The sequence below is a fragment of the Camellia sinensis genome, chromosome 9, assembly GCF_055761805.1.
Source record: "Camellia sinensis isolate YWXY chromosome 9, ASM5576180v1, whole genome shotgun sequence".
NCBI lineage: Eukaryota > Viridiplantae > Streptophyta > Magnoliopsida > Ericales > Theaceae > Camellia > Camellia sinensis.
In genome coordinates, this window is record NC_138969.1 from 78,994,260 (window position 1) to 79,019,862 (window position 25,603).

At 37.7% G+C, this 25,603-nt stretch overlaps 1 protein-coding gene across 5 annotated transcripts; it reads right to left on the reverse strand.

The window, feature by feature from the left end:
- Positions 1-1,970: 1,970 nt before the first annotated feature.
- Positions 1,971-21,026, reverse strand: LOC114259308 (uncharacterized). 5 transcript variants are annotated; one of them, XM_082887157.1, is made up of 10 exons: positions 20,612-21,026; positions 19,306-19,786; positions 17,794-18,038; positions 17,442-17,526; positions 17,106-17,291; positions 16,861-17,028; positions 16,535-16,750; positions 3,255-3,426; positions 2,473-2,644; positions 1,971-2,386 (listed from the first exon to the last, which is right to left on the reverse strand). In XM_082887157.1, the coding sequence occupies exons 2-10, from the start codon at positions 19,699-19,701 to the stop codon at positions 2,293-2,295; spliced, it is 1,734 nt and encodes a 577-aa protein (XP_082743283.1). In that variant the 5' UTR covers positions 19,702-19,786; positions 20,612-21,026; the 3' UTR covers positions 1,971-2,292. The 5 variants fall into 5 exon arrangements, with proteins under 5 accessions (XP_082743283.1, XP_082743281.1, XP_082743284.1 ...); XM_082887155.1 differs by having other exon boundaries at positions 19,306-19,730; positions 20,612-20,957; XM_082887158.1 differs by having other exon boundaries at positions 19,306-19,727; positions 20,612-20,914.
- Positions 21,027-25,603: the final 4,577 nt, after the last annotated feature.

The following is a 25,603-nucleotide window of genomic DNA, read 5'->3' on the forward strand; positions in this document are numbered from 1 at the left end:
TGAGCAAGTGTTTGTGGTTTTTTCAATTTGGGTTTCGTAGGAAAGTTGAAATTAGAGAAGTTTCGTCGAAAATGGAAACGAATGGGAAAGAAAAGTACAAAGAAAAGGAGACAGAAGATGCAGAAGATGAAGCTCAAGAAGAAGAACTACCAAGAAAGGCTTTGAATTCTTCTTTACCACCCAAGAATGCTTTGCTTTTAACTAGATATAGATCTGCTCCAAACAGATCTTCATCATTGGCCAGCAGATTTCTAGGTCCGCCATTGGGGACCTTAGAAACAGAGGACGATAATGGAGAAAACAGAAAACTAGAGAAACCCGCATCGGAGGACGAACTCAATTGCAAAGATTCAACTTTAGAATCGAAAATGGATCAAGAAAACGAAACAAATTTGGAAGATTCCGGAGAAATTGAAGGTTCAATTTCTGGAAAAACCAGAGAAATTAGTGATCAAGAACCAGAAATAGGAAAAGGAGACAATGCTCGGCCTCTGATACTTACAAGGTGTAAATCTGAGTTACTTATTTTTGTGGGAATTGTTGAAGTGACCAGATGACCGGGGGGAAAATCGGCCGAACATCCGGCCGGTAGTCCGGTGTGTCAAATCACCAACGGTCTTGCACAGTAAACTGGTGAAAGATGCCCAGATCCTTAGTTTGGTGAAATATTTACTATTTTTTTAATTTGATATTGATTTGGTGAAATCATTGGAGCACAAAAAAGATACTTTTTCACCAAATTTGAATTTAATGCTGGATTTGGTGAAGTGTTGGAAACGGCCTAACGGTTTCATTAAACCCATCATCAAATCTAGAATTTCACTTTTCTTTCATCAAACTGAAAAACAAATATATCTTTCATTAAATCACTATACATTGCCGTTGGATTTTCACCACCGAACATCCCTCGAATGACCACCTCAAGGCAAAAATTCATCAAAAAATTACACTAGCCGGTCATCCGTCTGATTATCCTCCCAATCGACCACTGATTTGATGAAATTATAAAACTCTCCATCAAAATACTTGATATCAAAAGGAGATTTTATTCAAATTTTTACTTAAATTTAATAAAAAAAATTGATATACCATCTAAGATACCCCTATGAATTTCAATATCATAGCTTGATCACACTTGATCAAAGCTTGATCACAGACAAAGTGCAAATTTAGAAAGAAAAAACAAAACAAAATTCCTTCGGTTTTAAATCAAATACTATTGGATCGACAATCAGACAATGATTACACAAATCCCAAGGCCATCACCAACCACATTTTAAGTTTTTGTGAACAGAGTAATTTAGACATTTTGAGACGACAATCTTGTCTCCACATAAGTTGTCCATCTTTATCCTAGGACAAAATAATCTTGTCTATACAGGACAAAATGAATCCCAAAATAAATTATTCCGAGTCATAAAACCTGAGAATAGCTCCTTAAACTCTTATCCTCCATATTTTATATTTTATTTTTTAAACTCCATTTTAAAATCACATTAATAATTTAAATCGTTCATCTCATAATTTTAATAATTTATATAAATTACGCAAAACATTAATTTCATCGAATATTACTAAATATATGAATAAATTACATCTTATTTTTTAAAATGAACAGTAATTATGAATCTAAATTTAAACCTTACATTTTATAAAATAAAAAATGATTTGTTTATGCATTCATCAATATCCAATGAAATTGATTTTTTACTGAAACGATTTTTATTGTGAGATTTACAAAATGAGCAATTTAGATTATCATTGTGGGTCTAGAATAGACCTTAAAAAAAATTATGAAAAAAATATAGAGGATAAGAATATAGAGGGAAGTCATTCTCATAAAACCTAAACTAAACACAGGATAATTTTATTCTAATAAAATAATCATTACCCCATCTCTTATCCCCAAACGAAACGTGGCATAATTTCCCTAGTGCACCCCAAGAGAGAGATGAAAATCAAATCAAACCTTTGAATTGCAATTCAAGAGGAACTCATGCAATTAATCATTTTAACAATTTGGTACATACACTATCAAGTACAAAATTGAAATTGAGTTCACAAGGCAATGTTATTCCCATAGCAGCTGATGGTTTAATCCCCAAAGACAATACAAGTACAAATATATATTTCCATAAAAAAAAAAAAGGCAGTTTCACGTTATACAAGGATGAGGACTAATAAACTGCACTTTTCAAAATTTATAGTTCTGAGCTTACTCATAGATTTCCGCCATGGCCTTCCAAGCTTTCCAAATCTGCCATTCCGTAAGGTACTCAATTTCTTTTTTTCTCATTTGTGCTGCTCATATATCTGCATGTAAGCTTCGGAGAGGGCAACCATCTGAGGAAGAGTTTCTGACACGTGCAGGTCCTGCATCTCATACCTATATAATACATAATGAATATGCCAAACTGGTCAGTTCAAAGAAATTCGGAATTTTCAATCAAGTTTTATAAAGGGAAATCCTACCATAGCTCTTCTGATTTCCGCTGTACAAATACCCTGTAGGATCCTTCACCTGGCTTGCCATCATGAACAATATTTGCAATCAAATCATATTTTGAACGCAATTTCTCATTCTCTTTGGGTGTTGGCAAAGGAATGTAATCTTTCAGCTCCAAATTCTTCACAGGGAAATTAACTGTGAGACCAAAAAAAAACACTCCAGTAAGAAACACAAGCAGCCAATTAACCTTATTAATATAGCTGGAATTGACATTTTAATAAAATTAGAATCTGTTACAGAAATTTTCCAAAATTATGAACCTCATTTGCCATGATGGACAAGTAGAAAAGAGAAATGGCACATAAAACTGCAGGCCAGTTTTGAATTTCTATACCCATACTGAGCTCTTTGTCGCCTTTCAGAGTCAAAAAGGTAGCAAAGAAAGGGTTAAAGGTCGCCAAATGTGAGGTCAAAGGTCCCAACCTTTCCCAAACCTCACTCACTAGCATGATACATTATAATATTTGGCCAACACGCTACACATTCAGCTTATGACCCAAGAAGTAATTTCAAGTCAAAAGTAGAATTCAATACGCTATTTCGCGGGTATTAAGCAATAAGTCACAAAAGAAGTAACACAAATTTCAGCCAGAAAATGACAATCTTGAGTGACCCATAGATCCATTTTCCAAATCAGTTTTTTTTTTTTTTTTTCCAAATGCTGTGATAAATAAGGGCAAGTGACAATTTACCACCCAGTTCCGTTACAAATTTCAAGTTCATATTTCAACAATATGGTACTCACCAAGAGTAGGATTTTTTTCCACAAAGAAATTGTTCTTTGTAAACCGCCGCATGTGGAGAATTAGATACTGTGGCAGTCTGGTAACACGATATCTCATCCTTGCAATACGAGGACGCACAACTTCTGTGACAGACTCACCATCAAACTTCTTCAGTATGTTGAAAAGTGGAACCTATGAGCATACAACAAGAAATAATGAGTTCATATAGAAAATTAAGCTAACAACAAACACACTAGAACATTTATTACACCTCGAGTCATCTTTTATTAGCTTCCTTTAGGCCTACCAACATTCTACACCCTAGGAATTAATGCTACACTATACTCTTTAAGGCCAAGATCATACTAACAGACAAGACATTTTCTCAAATAATATAACACTATGAGGCTCATTTTATTTCAGTAACAACCCAGTACCAAGATAAGACATATCTATCTTACGAAAAAATTGACGATACCAACCATCAATATAGTGATGCAAAGCATGAACTGGATGAGGTATTTACCAGAAGCCAATATAGATGGAAGAAGCACTAATCTTGAAACAATTAAATATAAAGGCTAGTTGAATTGGCTGAACTTTAGGACATGGATTTTTTTTTTTCTTTTTTATGGTAAAGCTCGCAGAAACAAATAAAGAAAACATAATACCAATTGTTTATATGTTATTTAGGTGGAGTGTCTGTCTTTATTGGTTGGGGATGGGAGTGTTGTAATGCCCCGAAAGTAAACCAACATGAATTGACCACATCAATCCTCAATTTCTAGGGTTTTCATCAAAAACCCAACATTTGCCCACTTCATAGTGAAACCCAACCCAAAATCACATTTCTTGAGTCAAATGATAGGAAAGCCCTCTAGGAGGAACAAAAGAGTTGAGATTTAAACCCACTCTCAATACCCTCCAGGTTTTTAAATCTCAAAATAAAGATGAACATGAGATCTTCAAGAAAACTTTTAAAATCAACATATATATAGCAAAACATGTATATATGACTCAAGAAGTCCCTACCTCAAAGTTTTTGATGAGCAAGAAGAGTTGAAACCCTAGGAATGATGGTGCCAAGAACCAAACCTCCACCTCACACAAGAGAGCTCTTGAGGAGTTCTATATCTTTGATGTAGAAACTATGGTTAGATTCCAAGTGAATGGAAGAGGATCAAGTGGTTTGATCTTGTTTTTGAGGTAGAAATGTAGAAAGAAGGGAGAGAGATGTATTTTTAGAGAGAGAGAGGGGTGTAGCTAAAGTGATACATTCAGCCAAAATAGAGAAATAAAAACAGGGATTTCGGACTGCCAGTCGTCCCGCATGTGCGGCACGTGCCCCGCACGTGCGGCCCCCAACCCCGCACGTGCAGCCCTCCCTGCACCTGCATATATTGCAGTGTGCTGCCCCAGCTTTCCCCTGAAATCCGCATGTGCGGCCTCACTCCCTGCACAAGCGGCCCTCTCCCGCACGTGCGGCCCTAGGCCTCTGCACATGCGGCTAGCCAAACAGTCCAGAAAAAAAAATTTGGTTCAACCCCCGGGCGCTCCGGACCTAACCTCCCGCTCTCCGAAACAAGTGAAAATCAACACCTGAATAAATTTTGAGAGAAAACTTCCGAACATCTCAAATCCATAAGGATTAACAAGGCTCTAATCAAAACTTGACACACTAGCAAGGCAAAATCGAAGTTAAACAAGAGGAACAAGACGGATAACACACCGGGCCATCACAAGTGTTGTCCTAGACAATAGCAAGCTGTGAAGCATTTGCAAATGATCAGCACATCTATGCCCATTCATAGCCATATGTAACCTTCAAATTTGGCATCCCCATCAAAAACAATGAGCGAAACCCAAGTATCACAACTATCAGCAAAGGAGGGGGTAACTATCAGCAAAGGAGGGGGTTTTGTGCCTGCATGCATGAATGTGATGTCTGAGTCAAGCAAGTATTGACATCAATCACAACTACACAATTACACCCCACCATCTCACTCAAAAGAACACGCTATCCAATTTGCCCATGTATATTTTAAATAGCTAAACATCATTGAAGAGCTTAAGGCATATCCTTTAACAAACATTCCTTTCTGTTTACTTATTGCCCCCATCTTTAAACCTGCAATGGTTAGCACCAAAACCCCATCTGGAGTAGATCAATTCTTTCTCTGTTCCTTGCGCACATGTGCACACACCAAATTGAAAAACACTAGGAAGATGAAAATGTCATCTCTGTGGTCATGCAACAGATTTATAGGCAAATATATAAATGTGTTATTGCCAGAGACAGAAAGACTGCACCATGGCTCATTAGTTATTTATAATGTGGAAGTACATATCTACCCTCGTAAGCTAGAAGCAAAATGCAAGGACAACACCTCATCAATGGCTTCTCTGAAGCTTTCACTTCTAATGAATTCCCCAATAATAATCTATCTACATAAAAAAACCTCCAGCCATAACACTCTCCAAAATGCCTGTTCCACGCCAATGCTGCTCGTATTCCAGACTCATTGGAAGCAAAAATGTCACAGCAACAAGAACACAGTTCTCAGGTTCTTTCAGTGAACTGGGTTTTTTGCTCATGTCTACCGTAGTTGATAGAGTAAAAATGAGTGGAAAACAAAATCATCAGTAAATGACACTACTGGAGATGGAAAAAATCATTTCAGCCCGATGTCATGACCAGCCAAATGGGTTTTCAGATTACGGCAGGTTTAAACAAGGCTGAGTTTATTCATTGAAAGCTTGATTTGGATTGATTTCATACAATTTAATTTGGATTGATTTCTATAATTTGAGGAATGAATCCTCAAAATTGTTTAGTGTTTGACATGATTGATTTCTATCATGTTGGTGTTCAACACGACACAAAACGCCACCTTCTCTAAAGTGTCCATGCTTCTCAGCCTAAATTATAACTAATTGATGCATTGATTATCTTAATTGGACAAAATGTTTAATTAAATGAATTATGCATGATGATTAACATAGCTTGATATGCAAACCAGTTTTCTAACGAATTTTCCTATAAGGATGCATTATAATTAATAAATATTTTTTTTTTAATTATTTTATTTGGCCACACAATGATTAGGAGTGAAAATGAGCCGAGCCGAGCCGAGCCAAGCCAAACCAATTGATTGTTCAAATTTGGCTGGCTGGTTCATATTTGAACTACACTTGAGCTTGATCCACATTTAGTTATTATAGCTAGTTATTATTGCTTGAGCTCAGTTCCATACCTCACACAATAAGTTCAAAGTGGGCTCGCCTTGGCTCAATAAAAATTACCACCAACCAATCTAGGCAATAAAATCGTGTAAATGTAAGGCAAGATGTTCCATAATTGCACGAAGCGACTTAGTGGAATAGACTTGGAGAGAGAAAGTAATGGTGGCCCATCCCTCAGACAACACCATCACGAACAACTCTCACACCCCAGGTGACCTTCGCGAACCTTCTAATCAACGAAAATCTGCTAAGGAAGAGGATCATCTCATCAGAAGTACAATGAAAATCAAAAGTTCCGATGTAGACAAGAAAGACAGCATGACAAATGTCTCTGATGGATACGGAAGTACTCCATGAAGTTCATGGAGACCAAGAAGCTGCAGCCTTGGGTCCTCTCCCCCCAAATCCTTCAAAGAGGCTCTGGCCACTAGCAAAAATAGTGACTATACAATTGATAGCCGAGTGGAACTCCTCTCGTCTGACGAAGAAGATGATGTTGATCAAGCGGGTCACTCTAGGATCCAGAACACTTATCCACAGCACCGGGGCCTCCCCACCATACCTCTACCTAAGAAGCTACTAGAGAAGATCAGAAAACCCTGGGAAAATGCCCTAATTATCAGACTGCTGGGCAAGAATATCGGGTACAGAATGCTCTGCTCTAGGGTTAAGAATATTTGGGGCCTCCAGGGTGAATTTAATGCTATTGATATCGGCTGTAATTACTTTATCTTTAAATTCTCTGAGCAGGAAGATTGTGCTCGAGTCTTCACAGGAGGCCCATGGGCTAGGAAGCATGGATACGAATACGAGATACGGGTACGATACGATACAGATACGGTGATACGACAAAATTTGAAAAACTAGGATAACAGTACGGCAGGGATACGTTTATAAAAAATATTATTTTTACAACTTTTAGTAATGTAGCATACATAAAAATAAAACTTCAACAATTTTTAGGACATTTTAAATATGTATGAACAAATAAGTGACATAAATTTATTTTAAATATGTATGAACAAATAAAGTGACATACATTTATTTTAATTATAACTTTTTAGGACATTTTTTATATTTTTTGCACAAAAAAAAAATGTGACAATTTATTTAGCCAAATAGATTCAACTTTTTTCATAACCAAACGCATTTACAACTTATTTTAATTCTTTTAAACTAATAATCAAAAATTTTATAAATATAAAAGCTAATATATATATGATACCAAATAGGCCAAAACAGGTTATAGATATACTAATAAAAAAAATTAAAAAAATGTATATCAAATGGGGCCAAAATAGGGCATTACAGTCTACAGTCTATAGAGATCGAAAGGGAGAGCGAGAGGCGATAGAGGGAGAGGGAGAGATCAACCGAGACGGAGAGAGAGAGAAAGAGAGTCAGATCGACTGAGATCTGTCCATCCAGACTAGAGAGATCGAGGGAGAGGGAGAGGGAGAGGGAGAGGGAGAAGGAGAGAGTGAGATCGAGCGAGAGAGAAAGAGAGAGGGGGCAAAAGGAAGAGAAAGAGGGACAAACCTGATCGATCGATGAGCTGTTGTTCGATGAGTTGCTGGTTAGTTGGTAGAGACGACGACGACTCCTCTCCTCTACTACTGCTGTCGCAACCTAGGTAGGGTTTGGTTGATTTATTTTTTTGTTTTATTTTACCTTACTTTTGTTATTTTATAGTTTGACCCCCATTTTTAAGTTTTTAAAATTACTTTTTTGCCCCGCCGTATCTCGAAAGTATCCCGACCGTAACCATGAAGTATCCTCACATATCCCAAACGTATCCGAAATTTAAAAAATTAAAAAAAAATAAGATGCTTCTTTTGTTGTATCTGATACGTATCTCGCCGTATCGAATGCGTATCCGTATCCGATACGTATCCGATATGCGTACGGGGACCATTTCGGAGTATCCGTGCTTCATTGCCCATGGGTCATCATGGACCATTACCTCACTGTGTGACGATGGGAACCAAACTTTAAACCATCGAAAGCTTTTGAAACCACAACCGCTGTCTGGGTTCGGTTTCCCGAGCTTCCGATTGAATACTATCAAGAAAAAGTCCTCTTTGTGATTGCTAAATCCATTGGTCAGCCTCTCAAAATCGATTAGACCATGGCTATGGCGATGCGGGGAAAATTTGCAAGTGTCTGTATAGAAATGGATCTCAGCAAACCCCTTACACCAAAGTTCATTTTGGAGGATAAGGCATACAATATAAAATATGAGTCTCTCCATTCGTGTTGTTTCCTTTGTGGACGCATTGATCATCGAAAGGAGGCTTACAGATTCCAGACCTCAAGAGCTCCACCGGCAACGAACACACTAGCCGTTTCTGATAACGGAAGCACTGACAACTACACAGTTGAGAATAACGGTAACTTGCAATCAGAGAACAGAGAGGAAGAAGCATTTGGCCCATGGATGCATGTGATCAAGCGATTCAAACGAACAACCCAACATAAAAGGGCACGAGATCCAACTGGCCCAAACCACAAAACGAACTCCTTTAAATATTTGGAAGAGGGTCCAGACACCCAAGATTATATTCATCAGGGTAAGGAAATATAAGTATGGGAGAGGATAAGGCCCAAAGTGAGCCCAGTCTACAAGCAGGCCCAAATCAAGTTCCAAACACCAAAGGAAAATCCAAACTATGTTCACAAAAATCCAAAGCTAAGGATAAAGCTACCCATGTGCAAATTCAATCAAGTTGGAAGAAAGTAGGGGAAAGTTCAACTGTACACGCCAAGGATTCTCACTCAGAGAATTTGGTCTGCGAGCAAGCAACAGAGGGAACTCTCTTCAATGGCATTCAAGTGCACCAAAACTCATCTGACATGATCCTTTCAATGGAAAATAACCCAAGCCAAGAAGACTCAACCATGGTTGAGGTTAACCCACCTCCCACCTTTGGCAGTATATCAGAAACCACCCCCATCCCTAAAACCCTATCACAACACTTCTCAGATAAAGAACCACTAGACCCTGGCGAAGGTAGTAATGGCGGAGGAAGGCAACCAGAGCTCAGATGAACTGATAGACGAAGTGATAGAACATCACAACCAGACCAGCACTGTGAGCCTATTGTTAGAACCAGGGAGAGAAGCAACTCACCTAGTCGCTTTCGCCTGGTGGATAGAGCAGCTTCGAATGACGATCGTGCCAACTAAGGGGAGCCTCATCTGAAACACCCCTCCACTCGTTCCAACTCGCCTCCATGAGATCAGAGGAGGACGACCATCGAAGGATACGAAGCATTGTTAAGGGTTTGGTAACTGATTCTCCCCTTCATTACCCCTCTATGGATTTGCTACGACTACTATTCTGGAATTGCCGCGGTGCCAATAACAACATTTTTAAAAGGAACCTCGTAGAAATCATCAGGACCCATAAACCTGAAATACTAATTCTCATGGAGACGAAAGTTCCATTTAGCAAAATGAGCAATTTCTTCAATAGATTGGGCTTCACGGCTTCATCCATTGTCGACCCCATTGGTAGAGTAGGTGGGATATGGATCATTTGGGACACAAGTCAGGTTAATGTCAGGGCCTCCTCTGTCAGTTCTCAGGCTATCTATGCTACTATCCATAAAGAAGACTATGAAGAGCTATGTTACACGGACTCGGGTGTGGGTATCGGGTGTGGGTACGTATCTAGGGGTCGGGCACTTCAAAATTAAAAATTGAGGATACGTGGATATGGATCCAAACGAGGATACGGGTACGGGGATACATTAAATATTTAATTTTTAAAATATATTTATTATATAAAGATAAGTTAAATAGTTATTTTTTAAATATATTTATTATTTTTATCTTATGTATTACTTTTATTGATAATTTTTTTGATTTATCTATATAATTTTTTTTTACTTTTAATTGACATATATATTATAAATAACAAAAATATAATAAATAAAGAATAAATATTTTTTTTATAAATATTTTTATTTTAATACATATTAATTATTTAATTTATTTTTTTAAATAATGTGTTTTTATTAATTTATTTTATTTTATTTTATATTATATATGTATTTTTTTTATTAATATTTATAAATATATAAAATACAAAATATGTGTTATAATATAAGTATTATATGTTATATATTATATATTATATATATTATAAGTATTATATATTATATATATTATAAGTATTATATCTTACATGTTCAAAGACAGAGGCGAAGAGGCGAAAAGGCGAGAGAGAGAGAGAGAGTGAAGGCGACAAGGCGAGAGACGCGATCTGGTCGAAGAGGCGATCGAGTGAGAGACGCGCTGGATGGAGGTCATCGACTAGTTCGAAGGTCATCGAAGTCGACTGGTGCGACTGATTCAAAGGTCATCGAAGTCGATTTTGTTTCTAAGTCATTGAAGTCGACTGGTTCGAAGTCGCCGATCAGGATCCTCTCGCCGACCAGGTTTCTCTCTTCTCCTTTACTCTTCGTCTTCTCTTCCATGCCGTATCCACTTCTTCCATGCCGTATCCCGTACCCGTACCCGTGTCGTGTCGTATCGACACGGGTACTTCGCCAAAACTGACGAGTCCGTGTAACGTAGATGAAGAGTGGGTCCTTGCCGCTGTGTATGCAAGCCCTAACCTAGCTTTGAGGGAATCTCTGTGGAATGATCTGGAGAGAGTGGCAGAGAACATGGATAAACCTTGGCTAGTAGTTGGTGATTTCAACAACTATGCAAATCAGGGAGAAAGAAGAAGCTTCACCCCAAGTCAGCAATCCACCCGAACTCAGAAATTTTTGGACAGAATCAACAACTGTAATCTGATTGACTTAGGGAGATCTGGACCTAAGATGACCTGAACCAACAATAGACAAGGCTTGGCGAATACAATAGAGAGATTAGACAGAGCTTTGAGCAATGCAGAATGGAGAACCAGGTTTCATGAAGCTACTGTAAGAACTCTGCCCAGTACCTACTCAGATCACTCACCTCTTGTAGTTTACACTCAAGGTATGCACACACTTAATCCCTCTAATAGGCCCTTCAGATTTGAAGCAGCCTGGATGACCCATCCTAGTCTCATTGATATTATTAAACCCACCTGGGCTGACATGAATAACAACCTTCTTGAGTCTACTGCTGAATTCACTCTTAGAGTTAAAGAATGGAATAAAGAGGTCTTTGGTAATATTTTTAAGAGGAAGAGACATCTCCTTGCTAGGATAGAGGGAACCCAAAGGGCTTTAGCCGCTAACTTTACCCGTAATCTCCACATCCTTGAAAAGGACCTTATCAAACAATATAATGTTGTTTTGCCTCAGGAGGAGATTTTATGGTTCCAAAAATCTAGGGCTAATCAGATTACTCTTGGTGATGGAAACACTAAATACTTCCATGTTTCCACTATTACTAAGAGAAGGAAAATCAAAATTAATGCCCTCAAAGATAATGCTAGTTCTTGGATCATTGACACTGGCAATATTAAGGCTGCTATCCTTGATTACTTTCAAAATCTCTTCAATAGTGAAGATACCATTCACCTTGACCATTGGACTCATCTGAAGCCAACCCATTTTACTTAGGAAGATAACCATGAGTTCCTCAAACCCATCTCCAATGCTGAAATGCTTAGAGCTATCAAAGACATTGGGGCTTTTAAAGCTCCTGGTAAGGATGGTATTCAGGCCATTTTCTATCAGAACTATTGGCATTCTATAGGTCACTCCGTGGGTGATTTTGTCAAAAACTGTTTTCAAAACAAATATGTGCCTCCTGAGATTAATGAAACTCTTATTGTCTTGATCTCTAAAGTGGAACACCCCAAAACCATTAAACAGTTTCGTCCCATAAGTTTGTGTAATGTCACTTATAAGATTAGCACTAAAATCATTGTGGAAAGACTTAGACCTCTGTTATATAGCGTTATTTCCCCAAACCAGAGTAGTTTTATCCCTGGGCGAACCACTACTGATAACATTATCATTACCCAAGAAATTCTGCATACCTTAAGATATAAAAAAGGTAGATGGGGTGGAATGATATTTAAGATTGACTTAGAAAAAGCCTATGACAGACTTTCCTGGGACTTCATTAAAGAAACACTTATGGAATTCAAATTGAATGATGATTGGATTGATTTGATTATGAGTTGTGTCACTAATAAACTTTCTTCTATCCTGTGGAATGGTGAAGTAATTAATGGTATTCATAACAAGAGAGGCCTTAGACAAGGGAACCCTCTCTCTCCTTATCTTTTTGTGCTTTGTATGGAAAGATTATCCAACATGATCAATAGGAAAGTTCTGGAGGGTTGTTGGAAAGGTATTAAAGTATCTAGAAATAGCCCATCATTATCTCATTTGTTCTTTGCAGATGACTTGATCCTTTTTGCTCAAGCCAATCATACCAATTGTGCAACAGTTATGGCAGTCCTTTCTGAGTTTTGTGAAGTGTCTAGCCAAAAAGTCAATCTCCTGAAATCAAAACTCTTTGTTTCACCCTATCTCTCCATTAGATTTGCCAAATCTCTTAGCTTCCAAAGTGGCATTCCCCTTACCCATAATCTTGGGAAATACCTAGGCTCACCCTTACTCCATCATAGAGTTACTAAGAACCTATTCACTGATATTCTTGAGAAACTGAAATCTAAACTCTCAGGTTGGAAAGCTAAAACACTCTCAGTTTGGCTGGAAGAGCCACTCTCATCCAATCTGTCACTTCTGCCATTGCCTCCTATAATATGCAAACCATGGAACTTCCTAGATAACTTTGTGATGAAATTGATAAAATCAATAGAAACTTTTTGTGGAGTGACACTGATACTCAAAAAAATGTGCATTTGGTTAACTGGGACAATGGCTGCAAAAGCAAAATTGAGGGAGGCCTTGGAATTAGGAAGGCTAGGGATCAAAACACTGTCGTCCTCACCAAACTAGGCTGGAAAATAATCAGTGATAAGGACAAACTTTGGTATAGAGTGTTGCACTCTAAATATCTGAATGATCATACTTTGTACACTTGGCCCGTGAAGAAAAAATCTTCTCACTGCTGGATAAGTATTTGTAAAAACAGGGACATCCTTAGGAAGGGTATTAAATGGACTGTTGGAAATGGGAATGACATCTCTCTTTGGCATGACTGGTGGTGTGGCACACAACCACTAGCCCAACAAAACAACTGCTACCAATCCAATGCTCTTGACAAGGTCAACTCCATTCTTGATGATGAGGGCAAGTGGGACATTGATTTGCTTTCCAATATTGATAACCAGCAAGATCTCAATGAGATTCTAAAAGTTAATAGGCCCAGATATGTTACATTCATTGATACTCCTACCTGGGTTCCCTCTTCTTCTGGTAACTTCACTACGGCTTCTGCTTTTACTTTCATTACTAACTCTGAGCTGAGTGACAGGGACTGGAAGTGGACCTGGAAACTCAAGATCCCTCAAAAGCTGAAATACTTTCTTTGGTTGGTGTTAAAGGGTCGTTTGCTGACCAATCAATTGCGGGTTGTTAGACACTTAGCTGATACTAATACATGCCCTAGATGTGGCCAATACAGTGAAGATATGGCACATTTACTTAGAGACCGTACTACTTCCAGAGTGATCTGGTTTACCATCCAAAGCCAGTCTTGGTAGGAAGAAGGGAATGAACAGCCTTTTAAAGATTGGGTTACTCTTAATATGAAAAATAAATCTCTTCGTTATGGTAAAAATTGGTCCCTTATTTTCATTGTCACTCTTTGGCAAATCTAGAAAGACCGTAACAATTTGGTTTTTGATAATTTTTTAAACCCAACTCACATCAGTCTCCAGAACATCTTCCATTATGTTCAAGAGATTGATGAAGCTTTTCATTCCCCTCTCTATCCCTAACCTGCACTACTGAGATTAATTCCTTGGCATTGTCCATCTGTAGGTAAACTAAAAATGAACACCGATGGCTGTTCAAAGGGAGACCCAGGACAAGCAGGCTACAGGGGTTTGCTAAGAGATGAGACAGGAACCTGGTTATGGGGTTACTTTGGAAAGCTAGGCCATTGCGCCAGCTTGGAGGCTGAGATATGGGGCATTTACACAGGACTCACCATCCTCTTCCAAAAAGGCACTAAAGATGTAGTCATTGAATCAGACTCTGAGGAGGCCATCAATCAGCTTCTTCATGGACCAAACCAAAATTCACCATACAAGGCCCTCATTGAAGATGCCAAGTTTTTACTCAGAAGGTGTAGTTGTTCTCCGGTACACACTTTGAGAGAGGTAAACAGAGTTGCTGATCAACTGGCTAACATGGGAGTGGCTCAAACAGAACATGTGTTTCTTGAAGATCCTCCAGATGAAGTTAGAGCTTCACTTATAGATGATATAACTCGTGTTTGATTTGAGAGGTACTAACCCTCTTTTGTAGTTTGACTTTTGAACTCTTGTCTTTAATTTCTTAGGAATCGAAAAAATTGCACGAAGCGAGTGCAAGGATAGGGGAGCGAGTGCCTACAAAAAAGTTAAAGGTTGAGAGCAAGGGCGAGAGTAGCGACAGGGGCGGAGGCAGGAGGAGCAGGGCCAGAGCGAGATTCTAGAGCGAGGTACAAACCCCAATAGGAGTTTCCTACTACTAAGAGAAGGTCATTGTGTAAAAAGTATGGGAATACTTTTGCCCAAACAATATAACAAAAATGTTTAAGTCACTATCAACCAAAAAACAACCTACTTTTGCAACTAGCTACTTGTACACGCATATATTTGTGTATAATTACAACAATAATAATACTGTTAAATTTTTTTCTCTTAACAGAACTAATGAGAATAACATTTACTTTAAACATACACGTTTCAATACCTATCCAATTTGTATCCTTCAAACATCCTATATAGGAACCACACCTCACCTTAATAGAGTAAAATAGATTGTTAGTTGAGTGATACAAGCCTTGAGAGTTAGCTGATAGATTAAGGATTCCAATTGTGAAAACAAAGGATAAGGTAAAGAATTATTCTGTAGGCTATAGCATTGAATAGTAATAAACCTTTGGCTTTGACGATTCTATACAATATTTTTGAAAGAAAACTTTCATCTTATTTTACAAATTATTCTTTACCAAATTCATATTTATTCACAAATCCTGCACATGGCATGGGCCATTGACTAGTATGTATATATCTATATATACATAACTTCCCAAATTCTGCAAAGTCCATGAAACTGGACGTAGGCAGAAGCTGAAGAAACAGTCAGAAAGCAGAATTTTGCAAATGCCAGTAGCAACACTCACGGGAAAGCAAGCTACAGAGTTGACTAAAACTGCTGTACAGGAAAGGCCATTGTAACAATCTTTGGTGTCTAAAAGCAAGTAATGGCTCTTTCCTTGGTGTCAACACATAACGCCATTATATATAACTTTCATCCAACCAAACAATTTCCCAAAAGGTTGTATTCTGCATAACTTTCATGATAATACCCATTTCCAACATACACAACTTTTTTCCTTTTTCCCAAACAAAACAATTCTTTTTTCCCAAAATCAGCACTTAACTGTTCAATTCAACAAACAGGCCTATGTTACATAGAATGTGGATCATTCTAGTACTAGGACTGGGAACGGGAACATGGTACGCCACATGCTCTAAAATGTAATACGATAGGGATAGACATCTTAATTTGACATCTAATATATTATAATGTATTTTTCTTTAAATTATTTGTTCGACAACACAATTCTAAGTATTATGAAAATTTGTTTTTACATTTTATCAATCCGAAACTCCACTTCATCTAGATTTAAGCTTATTATATTTGACTTTTTCCTTACTAAGGAAAACCTTAAACGAAAAATAGAGAAAAAAATTATGGGATTGTTTTGCATTATCAAATTCACCAGTTTGGAACAAAAGTTAACATGTTTTGGAACGTGCGTTCCAAAATGTAAATCGTTAGGGTTTTTGTGTTTTCTGGTGACACTGAACCAGGCGAACTCGTAATATCATTATAGGGCAGAAACTGCTGACGGCAAACAAGTAGATATTAAAATTTGCAAGTGATACAAGCAAAACCAAGATCAAAATTAAAACACAGACCTGTGGAATTATATTTTTCTCCATCACATCTTTGAAAAGAGGCGGTGGCGGCAAATCTAGTCCAAGCATTAAGAATGGCATTCTGCTAGTTTCTGCAACAACATTATTCTGCTCAGTTCCACCATCTGCAGCACTGCTATTATTCTGTTCATCGCCATTTTCTCTCTTCTCAGCGAAAGATCTGCTATGAATCTCTTTTACAACCTCCAATTCGCCCTATTGAGCACAATGCATCTCTCAAGCACATCTTAACTTGAAACAATTCGCAATACAAACTATTGTATGAAAAAATAAAATAAAATGAAATGATAAGATGGATCAATAACCTGAAAGCACTGGTGAATGATGCTGCTACTTCGCTTTGAACTTCGTAGATCTGCATGAAGTGTATTAAGAAGCCACGACATAAATTCAACTGGGTCAGACTGCACACCTATTCGAAAACGCTTTTTACTGGCTTTCATAACTGCCTGAAGAAACTCATGTGGGCTCACCTGCAGAGATAGAATTTAAAAATACAATTTCATGTTCAAAGGCCATAAGAAAAAGGTGATTGTCACCAAGATCAAACCTGTCCCTTGAAGTTCCGTGCATGCCAAATCTTTCTTGTGAGTTCTCCAAATCGATGAACAAGTGGAGATTTGCTGTGTCGATAGTTTTCAGGGATAAGGAAGAAGTTCCTCAAGGGAGTAACTCGCATTAAAGATTGAATTGTGACGTTCACAAAATCAGTCTCCTTAATGTTATTCAAACCCACCTAAAAAATAGCCAAGACCAAGGAAACATAGTTACAAGCAGAAGGGCGACAAGGCGCACAATTTGATGTTAAATTATTTATCAGAAGGATAACAAATGACAAGAAGACAAAAATATGAAATGTGCTATTAAGGAGAAATGAGCTAGATACCATTCCAGGAAGATAGTCAGAACCATCAAGTGCCCTAGACCATTGCTTGTTTCTATCAAGCTCTTCAACCTGTTCCCTATTAAACCTGTTAAAATAATTGCAGAATTATGAGAATAGTCAATATAACGACGCTGCTAAGAGTAGCTACTTAATTTAGCATTGGCAGCATCAAATAACTTGTCAAAACATATGCATGCACCCACATATGTTGAAGGAAAGACTCAACAATCATATCATGCATAAGCATGTACCAACATGAATGCCCATACACACGCTGTGACTACAATCAACTGCTGCCAAAAAATAAGGAAGAAGAAGAAAGCATGCCAGTTCGAACAAAGTGTTGCCAAACCTTGGGTTCAAAACATGTCGAATGCCATCTAAAGATGGGTCATTAATTTCATATCCATCAGGAAGGCAATAAACTTTCTCTGTTCGCAGATTGATGTAAACATGGTGCCCTGCTTCAAGGCTATGAGTATATGCATGAGATTTCTGCCCTCTTCCTTGATAATACTTCCCACAGACCAAACATGCATAAACATTCAAGTTCGAAAGAGAGACAGAGCAAAATTTCTCGAAATCAAAATCTAAAACCTGCAAAAAATAGGCAATCAATTAACTTGTGTGCAAATTTATGACCTTACAACCATAGTATCAACATAATTAATCATCCACAATTGTATATTTATTTGAAAATAGATTCATGCCCAGATATTCACCAAGTCAATGAACACCCACATAGCATCTTATGTACTCAAACAACACTTTCTCTCAACCAAGTGGCAATGGGCAAACAATTTTTTTGGAAAATTACAAGCAAAAAAAAAAAAAGAATAAAAGAAAATGTTTGACTCTTGTAACAAATTAAACCCTAGGTTTTTAATTTTCTAAATTTAAACCTTGAATTTTTTTTGTTGGGCACAATCCAAATTGTATGTCCAGTTCCATTTACTAAACTAACAAGGAAAGAATATTTTAGTCTATTTACCCACTTCTCTCTCTTCGTCCTCTCTCCCCATCTCACAAAATCTAGTTTATCAAACCAAAAACAACACAGCCTCCAAAAATTTTCAGAAGTTACAAAACACCCAAATCATGAATCTAGTTTGAATTGTCGAGGTGGTGGCGATGGTCAAAGAAAGGAAGGGGGTGGCGTTGACTGAAGAACACTAGAAAGGGGAAGCTTCTTGCGGAGAAAAGAGAGAAAGGGTCAGTGTTGGCAAGGGAAGAGGAGGGAGGGGGTGGGGTGGCAGGAAGAGGGGGGGACTGGGGTTGGAGAAGTGGTCGTGGAAGGGGACTAGCGTGGTGGGATGCGAGGGCTATCAGTGGCGGCTTTGGGGGCTAGGAGTCAACAGGGGAAGGAGGAAGGGGTTGGCGAGGTGGTGGTAGAAGGGAACTAGTAGTCCAAAGAAAAAAAAAAAAAAAAAAGAAGGTGCAGGATGAGAGAGTGGTCTGGAAAGAAGGGCAATTTGATACCAAATGAATAATGAAAGGTTGGTGAAGACTGGAACCAATAAAAAAGTGCCACGTGTACCATATAATTTTAGTAGTTTAATAGAGATAGACAAATATGGTTTGGATTGTGCTCAATTTAAAATTTTAGCAGCAATATTGAAAATATTTAAAGTTTGCTTTTTACAAGGGTCAAAACCTAAAATTATTTTCGTAATTTTTCCTATTTTATATAAAATAATTGGAAAATAATTAGTTTCCATAATAAGGCTAGATAAATAAAAGCCATCTAAAACTAAACATGTAATGATTAATTAACTATGATCTGCCTACAAAACATAAAACAATGTGAAAAGCAACTAGAATAATGAAAAAAGGATCAAAACTGAGAAACATATCAATGGAATACCTGGCGATTCACAGTATCAAGATAAGGACAGTCCCTCCGAAGTTCAACTACTCGCTTGTGCTTCCCTTGACTCAGTTCCTTCTCACCGCGATCATCATCATCATCCTCGTCTTCATCATCATATTCATTGTCATCATTATGACCATTTCGCTCTTTCCTTCCATCATTATTTCCAACTCTACCCCCACTTGCTCCTCTCCTCTCATCATCTTCCTCCTCGTCCTCATCATCATCATCATAAGAAGCAAGCGGAAGAAGAGCATTATCAAATCCAAGCCGAGGTGGTGAGGGAGAGGGAGAAGAAGACTGCTCAAGCAGCTTCTGCCTCTTCGAGTATTCCTGCCGCACCCTATCCCCCTCCATGTTCTCTTCTTCTTCTTCTCTCTTTGTCTTCATCCTCGCCACACGCTATTCCAATTTCACTGCTGAAATATGTAATTCCATCATCATCTGTATCTAGCACACTAATTCCAGCATCCTACTGCATGATTTGAAAACCGAAAACTAAACAATCTAGAAAATGGAACAATTGTACACAAAAACTCATCCCCTAGGAATCCATTACATACATACATACATGTATATATATATCAACCAGTAGAAACAGGTTAAACTTACTGTATACAGAAGAGATTCGTATTAACTTGGAAAAAACAAATAAAATTCAACAAAAATATAGATGAATTACATAGGCATACATACATGTGCAAGGTCGGCCTGATTTTATAGGTCCCTAGGTGCACTTCTAAAAGGGGGCCCTCTTACACCATTTACCACAAAAACAAAACAAAACAAAACAAACAAAAATGAAAAAAAAAAAAAAAAAAAAAAAGAGAGTAAAATGGTAAATACCCAAAAAAATAAAATTAGTATCCTCACAAAGTTTACCTACATATATGACAAGCCAAATCAACTGGCAAGGATTAGTCGAGATGTGCTTAAGCTATGTAGAACCAAGTTTCTAAAACTCAAGAAAAAAGAGGGTGAACAATACCCAGATAAGCAATATCAAATCCCAAGAAAACATTTATCAAACACATGGTGGACAATACCCACTACTCAGTCTGAATTTCTGGGAAAACAAAGTATACCCATAAATCCAACAAACTAAATTTTTTATTGTACCAACATACAAAAGCATATTCAAAAATTAGGCTGATAAAAAAAAAATTATATATAACATTAACATATTATCTTTACCCTTTCTTTTCATAAATTTGTTCGAGACTTCATTCTAATTAATTTTTGAGATTTGATTGAAAGAAGAAAATTTTCTGAAATTAATAAATTTAAAGAAAATTCTGACCTTTTGGAGAGATATTCAATCTGAAGGAGATTTGGGGATGAATCGAATCTGATGGACAGTGCTGGAGGATTCTTCCCTTTGAGAAATCGAATGGACAGTACTGGCAGGTTCTTCCGGCGCCGCTGCTAGGTGGAGTCACGCCGGCGGTTCAGCCGAGCCAAATCACTCTCTGAATCGAATCAAGGGCTAGGGTTTATGTGAAGAGAGCAGGAGAGTTCTGGGACTTGCATTTTGTTTGGGGAAATTATAAATATTAATAATTATAATTATTCTTATGTTATTTTTTAGTAAATAATTTTCACTGACTCTGTGTAATTCCCATTAGGATGTAATAATGGTTCAGTCCGACCCATTCGATCCGGGTTCGGGCCAACCCAAGCGGATTTCGAGAGCTCCTGTTTTTTAACGGGTCGACACATAGGCCGAAAATTAAGGTTTAGGCTTAATTCCATGTCCACTCAGGATAGAGCCTAAGGCCATGCCTAGGCGAGTCTTTTTTTTTCGAACAAATGAACGATAAGTACATTATTTATGTAAATTATTTATTAGAAATAAAAAATAAAATAAAAATTATATAAAAGTGTTTTAGTTAAGATTAATGAGATTTTTATTTGGTTATGTTTCATTGTGGTATTTAAATTTAATTATGACGTTATAGCTAAAAAAAATGTAATTATGTAATTTTTTTTCTTTTGAAATGAATAATTTTTTATATATGAAAATGAAACTTTCAATTTTATAATATTAAATTAATTATATAACATTTATTGAATGAATAGTTTTTATTTCAAAATAAAATAAAATATTACAAAAATTTATATGATTAAATAAAATAGGTGTACATTATTGATGATGGTACAGCAATTGCATCACTATAGGTCAAATACATTCCAACTATATTGCTACCTACTAACCTACCAATCATTTGCATTATACTCCACCTCAATAATCTAATTAAAAAAAAACGAAATGAAACAATAAAAAAAAAATGGTTGATCAATCATCGGAGGAGACAAACATTTCAGTCACGTTGCCCGAGGATATGTCATCCAAATTATTTTGAATTCATTCATTTTCACTGTAATTTTGTCTTCTCGTAAGTGTATATATATGATCTATGGATATCATCAGTGCCTCAACCATTTGGAGTGAAAGCTTGCTGCAGTAATAGCTCAACACCAGTCCACCTGCACTAAAAGCTGTTTTTGAAACAACTGTAGAAATAGGAATATTTCGTATATCCCACGTCATCTGTGAAACCACATGCCACATAGTTTCATAATGTTTCCACCATTCCAAATTGTCAAAATCATTAAAATCATCCACTGACGGGCTTTCCAAATAACGTTGTAGTTCAGGACTACTGTAGCTCAACTTTTCATGCCGCTTTTCAGAAGACGAACAGCCCTACAGTTTGAACTCTGCTTGTGGTTCTGAATCTGATTTCACAAGTGCAATATGAAACAATGAAAACACAAAAAAAGTCCAAATCTGGCAATTCTTTTTGGAAATCAATGTTTTGAATAAAATGCAAAAAATGGATTGCTTTGTCAGATTTCAAAGTCACCGCCTAAATATTTTTGGAAAATCTAGGAAACCCAAGACTCGTGCCACAGCCCATTAGTCCGTCATCACCAAAGTTGTCTCAACTCGGAAACTTAGGTACGAGAGGAAAAGGTCATGAATTGAGCACCCCTCTCGCTCGATCAAAGATCGGCCTCTACTAATCATGATATAATTCTTATTTACATTATATGCTCTTGTTCCAATTATTAGGCTATCGTTACTATGTGATGCACACAAGTATAGACTAATTTGTAAAAGTTGAAACATTTTTGATTTCATGTTTGGTTTGAAAATTGTTTTGAGTATGTACTGTAGACACCCAATTTTTGACTATCCTCGAGACTTGGACGTCATCACTTGTGCATATGATGATTGTGATTGCATGTGTTCGTTTTGAGTGCTCGAAATCCTCGACGGAACGCCCTGCCTTTGAGCCTTTAAGGCTTGTCCATTTTGTGCCTTGTTTTGGACCAAAACTTGGTGTCTGGACCTCTTGGTGACCTGTCAGCCACCACCATGGATTGTCGGCCATGGCTCATGGTTGTCGGCCACCAGTGGTGGCCGATCAGCTACAAGTGGTGGTCGTCGTGTCTTTTTCCAGATATTTATTGACAGCTATGACAGCTATTAGCACACTGAGCTGCATCTCCCTACATGTGTGTAGTAGGATGTTTCTAAGCTCAAGGCTTGTTTTTCTATATATATGGGGGTTCTTCCCCCATTTTGGAGGGTTAAAAACTTTCGAACAAAAAATATCTCTCCTTCTAAATTTCTCTCTCTCTCTTACAATTTTGTGCTTAGTTACTTGTTTTCTTTACACTTTTACATACATACACTACCTTAATCAAAGTTGCTTCTCTTTGGGCTGAGGTTATTTGAGACCCTCTTTGAGCTCTAGCAAGTGGTTTTAGCTTGGTTTGGTGCCTAAACTTGAGTTTTGCTTCAAAGTAAGGAAGTCCAGGCTATCAGTGGCCGACAGCCACTATCAATGGCCGACAGCCACCATCACTAGCTGGCCAGCCACCAATGGAAGCCGACCAGCCACCATTGATAGCCAACTGGCCCCTTGTCGGCCATCAGTGAAATTTGCACGGTGTGTTTGTAAGGTGGAGCAAAGGTGTTTTGAAAGTGGACAGAGTTGTTGGTGTTCAATGCGCAAACAGAGGCATTCAGCAGCAAGGCAGTGGCTTTTCGGGTGGAAACCGAGCATGCATGGGCCTTCCTCGCCTCCCGGGATTAGCTAATTGGTTTAATTAGCAATAGCTTAAATACGTGTTTGTAATTGATTAGTTGTAGCTAATTAAATGTTGTAAATAATTAGTTAATTTAACTAGTTATTTGATTTCGTTTTGTAATTAGCTTAGAATAGTTAATTAATTCGAGTCTTGTAATAATTAGTTAGCTTAAGTAGCCTAGTTAACTAGTTAGCTTTTATTCATTCGGAGTCTCCTTTGCGAGGGCGTAATGTTGTAATAAGTGTGTGTGCTTGTGTGTATGTCTTTCAACCCCACGTCTTTCTTCCTTTTATTTAATCGTTTTTGATGGTTAGATTAGGGACATGTTTCGATTAGCATATCTTATGCTTGCATCCATTCATTCCTATTGCATGCACCGAGGCTCGCGTGCATCATTCAAGCTACATTTTCATTTCAATACTTCTTTGAATACGTGTTTAACCGCATGTTATCAAATCGATCCATATGTCATATTAGTAGCCGAGCCTATTAATTGCATGTGTTGCATTAGACATCTTGTATAGGTAGGAATCATGCATTATTTTCTAACTCATATTTTCTTCGCTTGGAATACTTGGTGAGTTTTTATGCTTTAGCATACTTGCATAAGTGTAAATGTTACCATATCTATCATGCTTACCATAAGGCTAAATGCTTACTTGCTAAACTGCTTGAATGCCTGTGGATGAAGGCTTGTTGTTTGAATTGGAACAATTCAACAAATGTGCGTTTTAAGCCCACTTTGTTGAGTGGCAAATCATGTTTTAAGCCCTCTATGTTTGGTGGCAAAACCGCAAACTTTAAGCCCACTTGAGATGGCAAATTCAAACCATTTTTGCAAACGAACATAAGTTGAATTATTCCAAATTGAGCAAACTAGTCTATACTTGCTTGTGCGTATCACATAGTAAAGCTAGCTTAATAACCAGAACAAGAACACGTAATGTTTATAAAAGATCATATCATGATTAGTAAAGGCCAATCTTTGATCAGGCGAGCGGGGGTGCTCAATCCATGGCCTTCCCCTCTCATACCCAAGTTCCTAAGCTGAGGCAACTTTGGTGATAACAGACATGTGGCCTTTGGCACGAGTCATGGGTTTCCTAAATTTTCCCAAAATAAAATATTTAGGTGGCAACTCTATATCTAGCAAAACAGTCAATTTTTGGCATTTTTTATCCTAAAATTAATTTTCCGAAACGATTTGCCGGATTTTGGACTCTTTGGTGTTTATCAGTTTCACATTGCACTTGTGAGATTAGATTCAGAACTACGGGAGTCCAAACTGTAGGGCCTTCTTTCGAACCTTCCGAAATGGGGTGCGAAAAAGGCGAGCCACAGTTTCTCGAACTCATGATATGACTTTTTATCTACACTTATGTGTTTCTTTGCATTTGTGCACCTAAGTCACAGTTTTTGCCATCTGCTATTCCTGAACGGTTTGCCGGAGGCTTACTTGGAAAAGCTCGCCAAAAGGCTGACCGGTTGCCGGCTCTGCTATGATGGGAACACAACCCTTGGATCTGGACTACCATTGTACCGTTTGATTCTCCTTTCACTTTCTCGGTGTTAGGTATGAGAGGTATATTAGGTAGTCTTGCTAAGATACCCTTTTCTTGACTAATCGACCTAGTTGCATATCAGAAACCATAGAGACTGTTCCAAACTAGGACAGGTTGCTTACCCGAATACAAGAATTGTATGAAACTGCTTGTTTTGCATAGCAAACCCCTAGCTCCCGACGAAACTAGGACAGGGTAACCCTACCTCATCATAAGGGTGTTTTGGCTCTCACTTGCTTAATATGTGCTTTTAGAGTGAAACTCTGTAGGAATGTATGTATCAGTCACAAGTCTGGATATTAGTTTTTGGGAGACAGAATTCAGTATTGAGCATGGTTCTATGGCTTTGATTACATCAGTGTACTGATTAGAATCTGAGCAGAGGTGCTGTGCGGTTTCTGATTTTTGTTTTCTTTTGCTTTATTTCTTTTTTTCAAGGTAGTTTTTTTTTCACCATTGCTTCAGACAATTCGGTTACCCCCTAAGCACTCTAGACCCGAGTGAGAAGGATTTGCAGATCCGAGGATCTTGTTAGGGGACAGCCAGTGTTTGTTTCACTCCCATTGGTTACCAGACGGAGAAGGATCAGGCAGAATTCACCGATTCAACAGTCATCTTTTACCTCACCT

Bases quoted from the DNA above. Each gene is read 5' to 3' on its own strand.
- LOC114259308 (XM_082887157.1), bottom strand. From the start codon at position 19,701: ATGAAGACAAAGAGAGAAGAAGAAGAAGAGAACATGGAGGGGGATAGG. The intron at 17,292-17,441 runs GTATCTAGCTCA...GCTATTTTTTAG, and splicing joins CTGACTATCTTCCTGGAATG to GTGGGTTTGAATAACATTAA. The intron at 17,029-17,105 runs GTTTGATCTTGG...CTATCTCTGCAG, and splicing joins CACGGAACTTCAAGGGACAG to GTGAGCCCACATGAGTTTCT.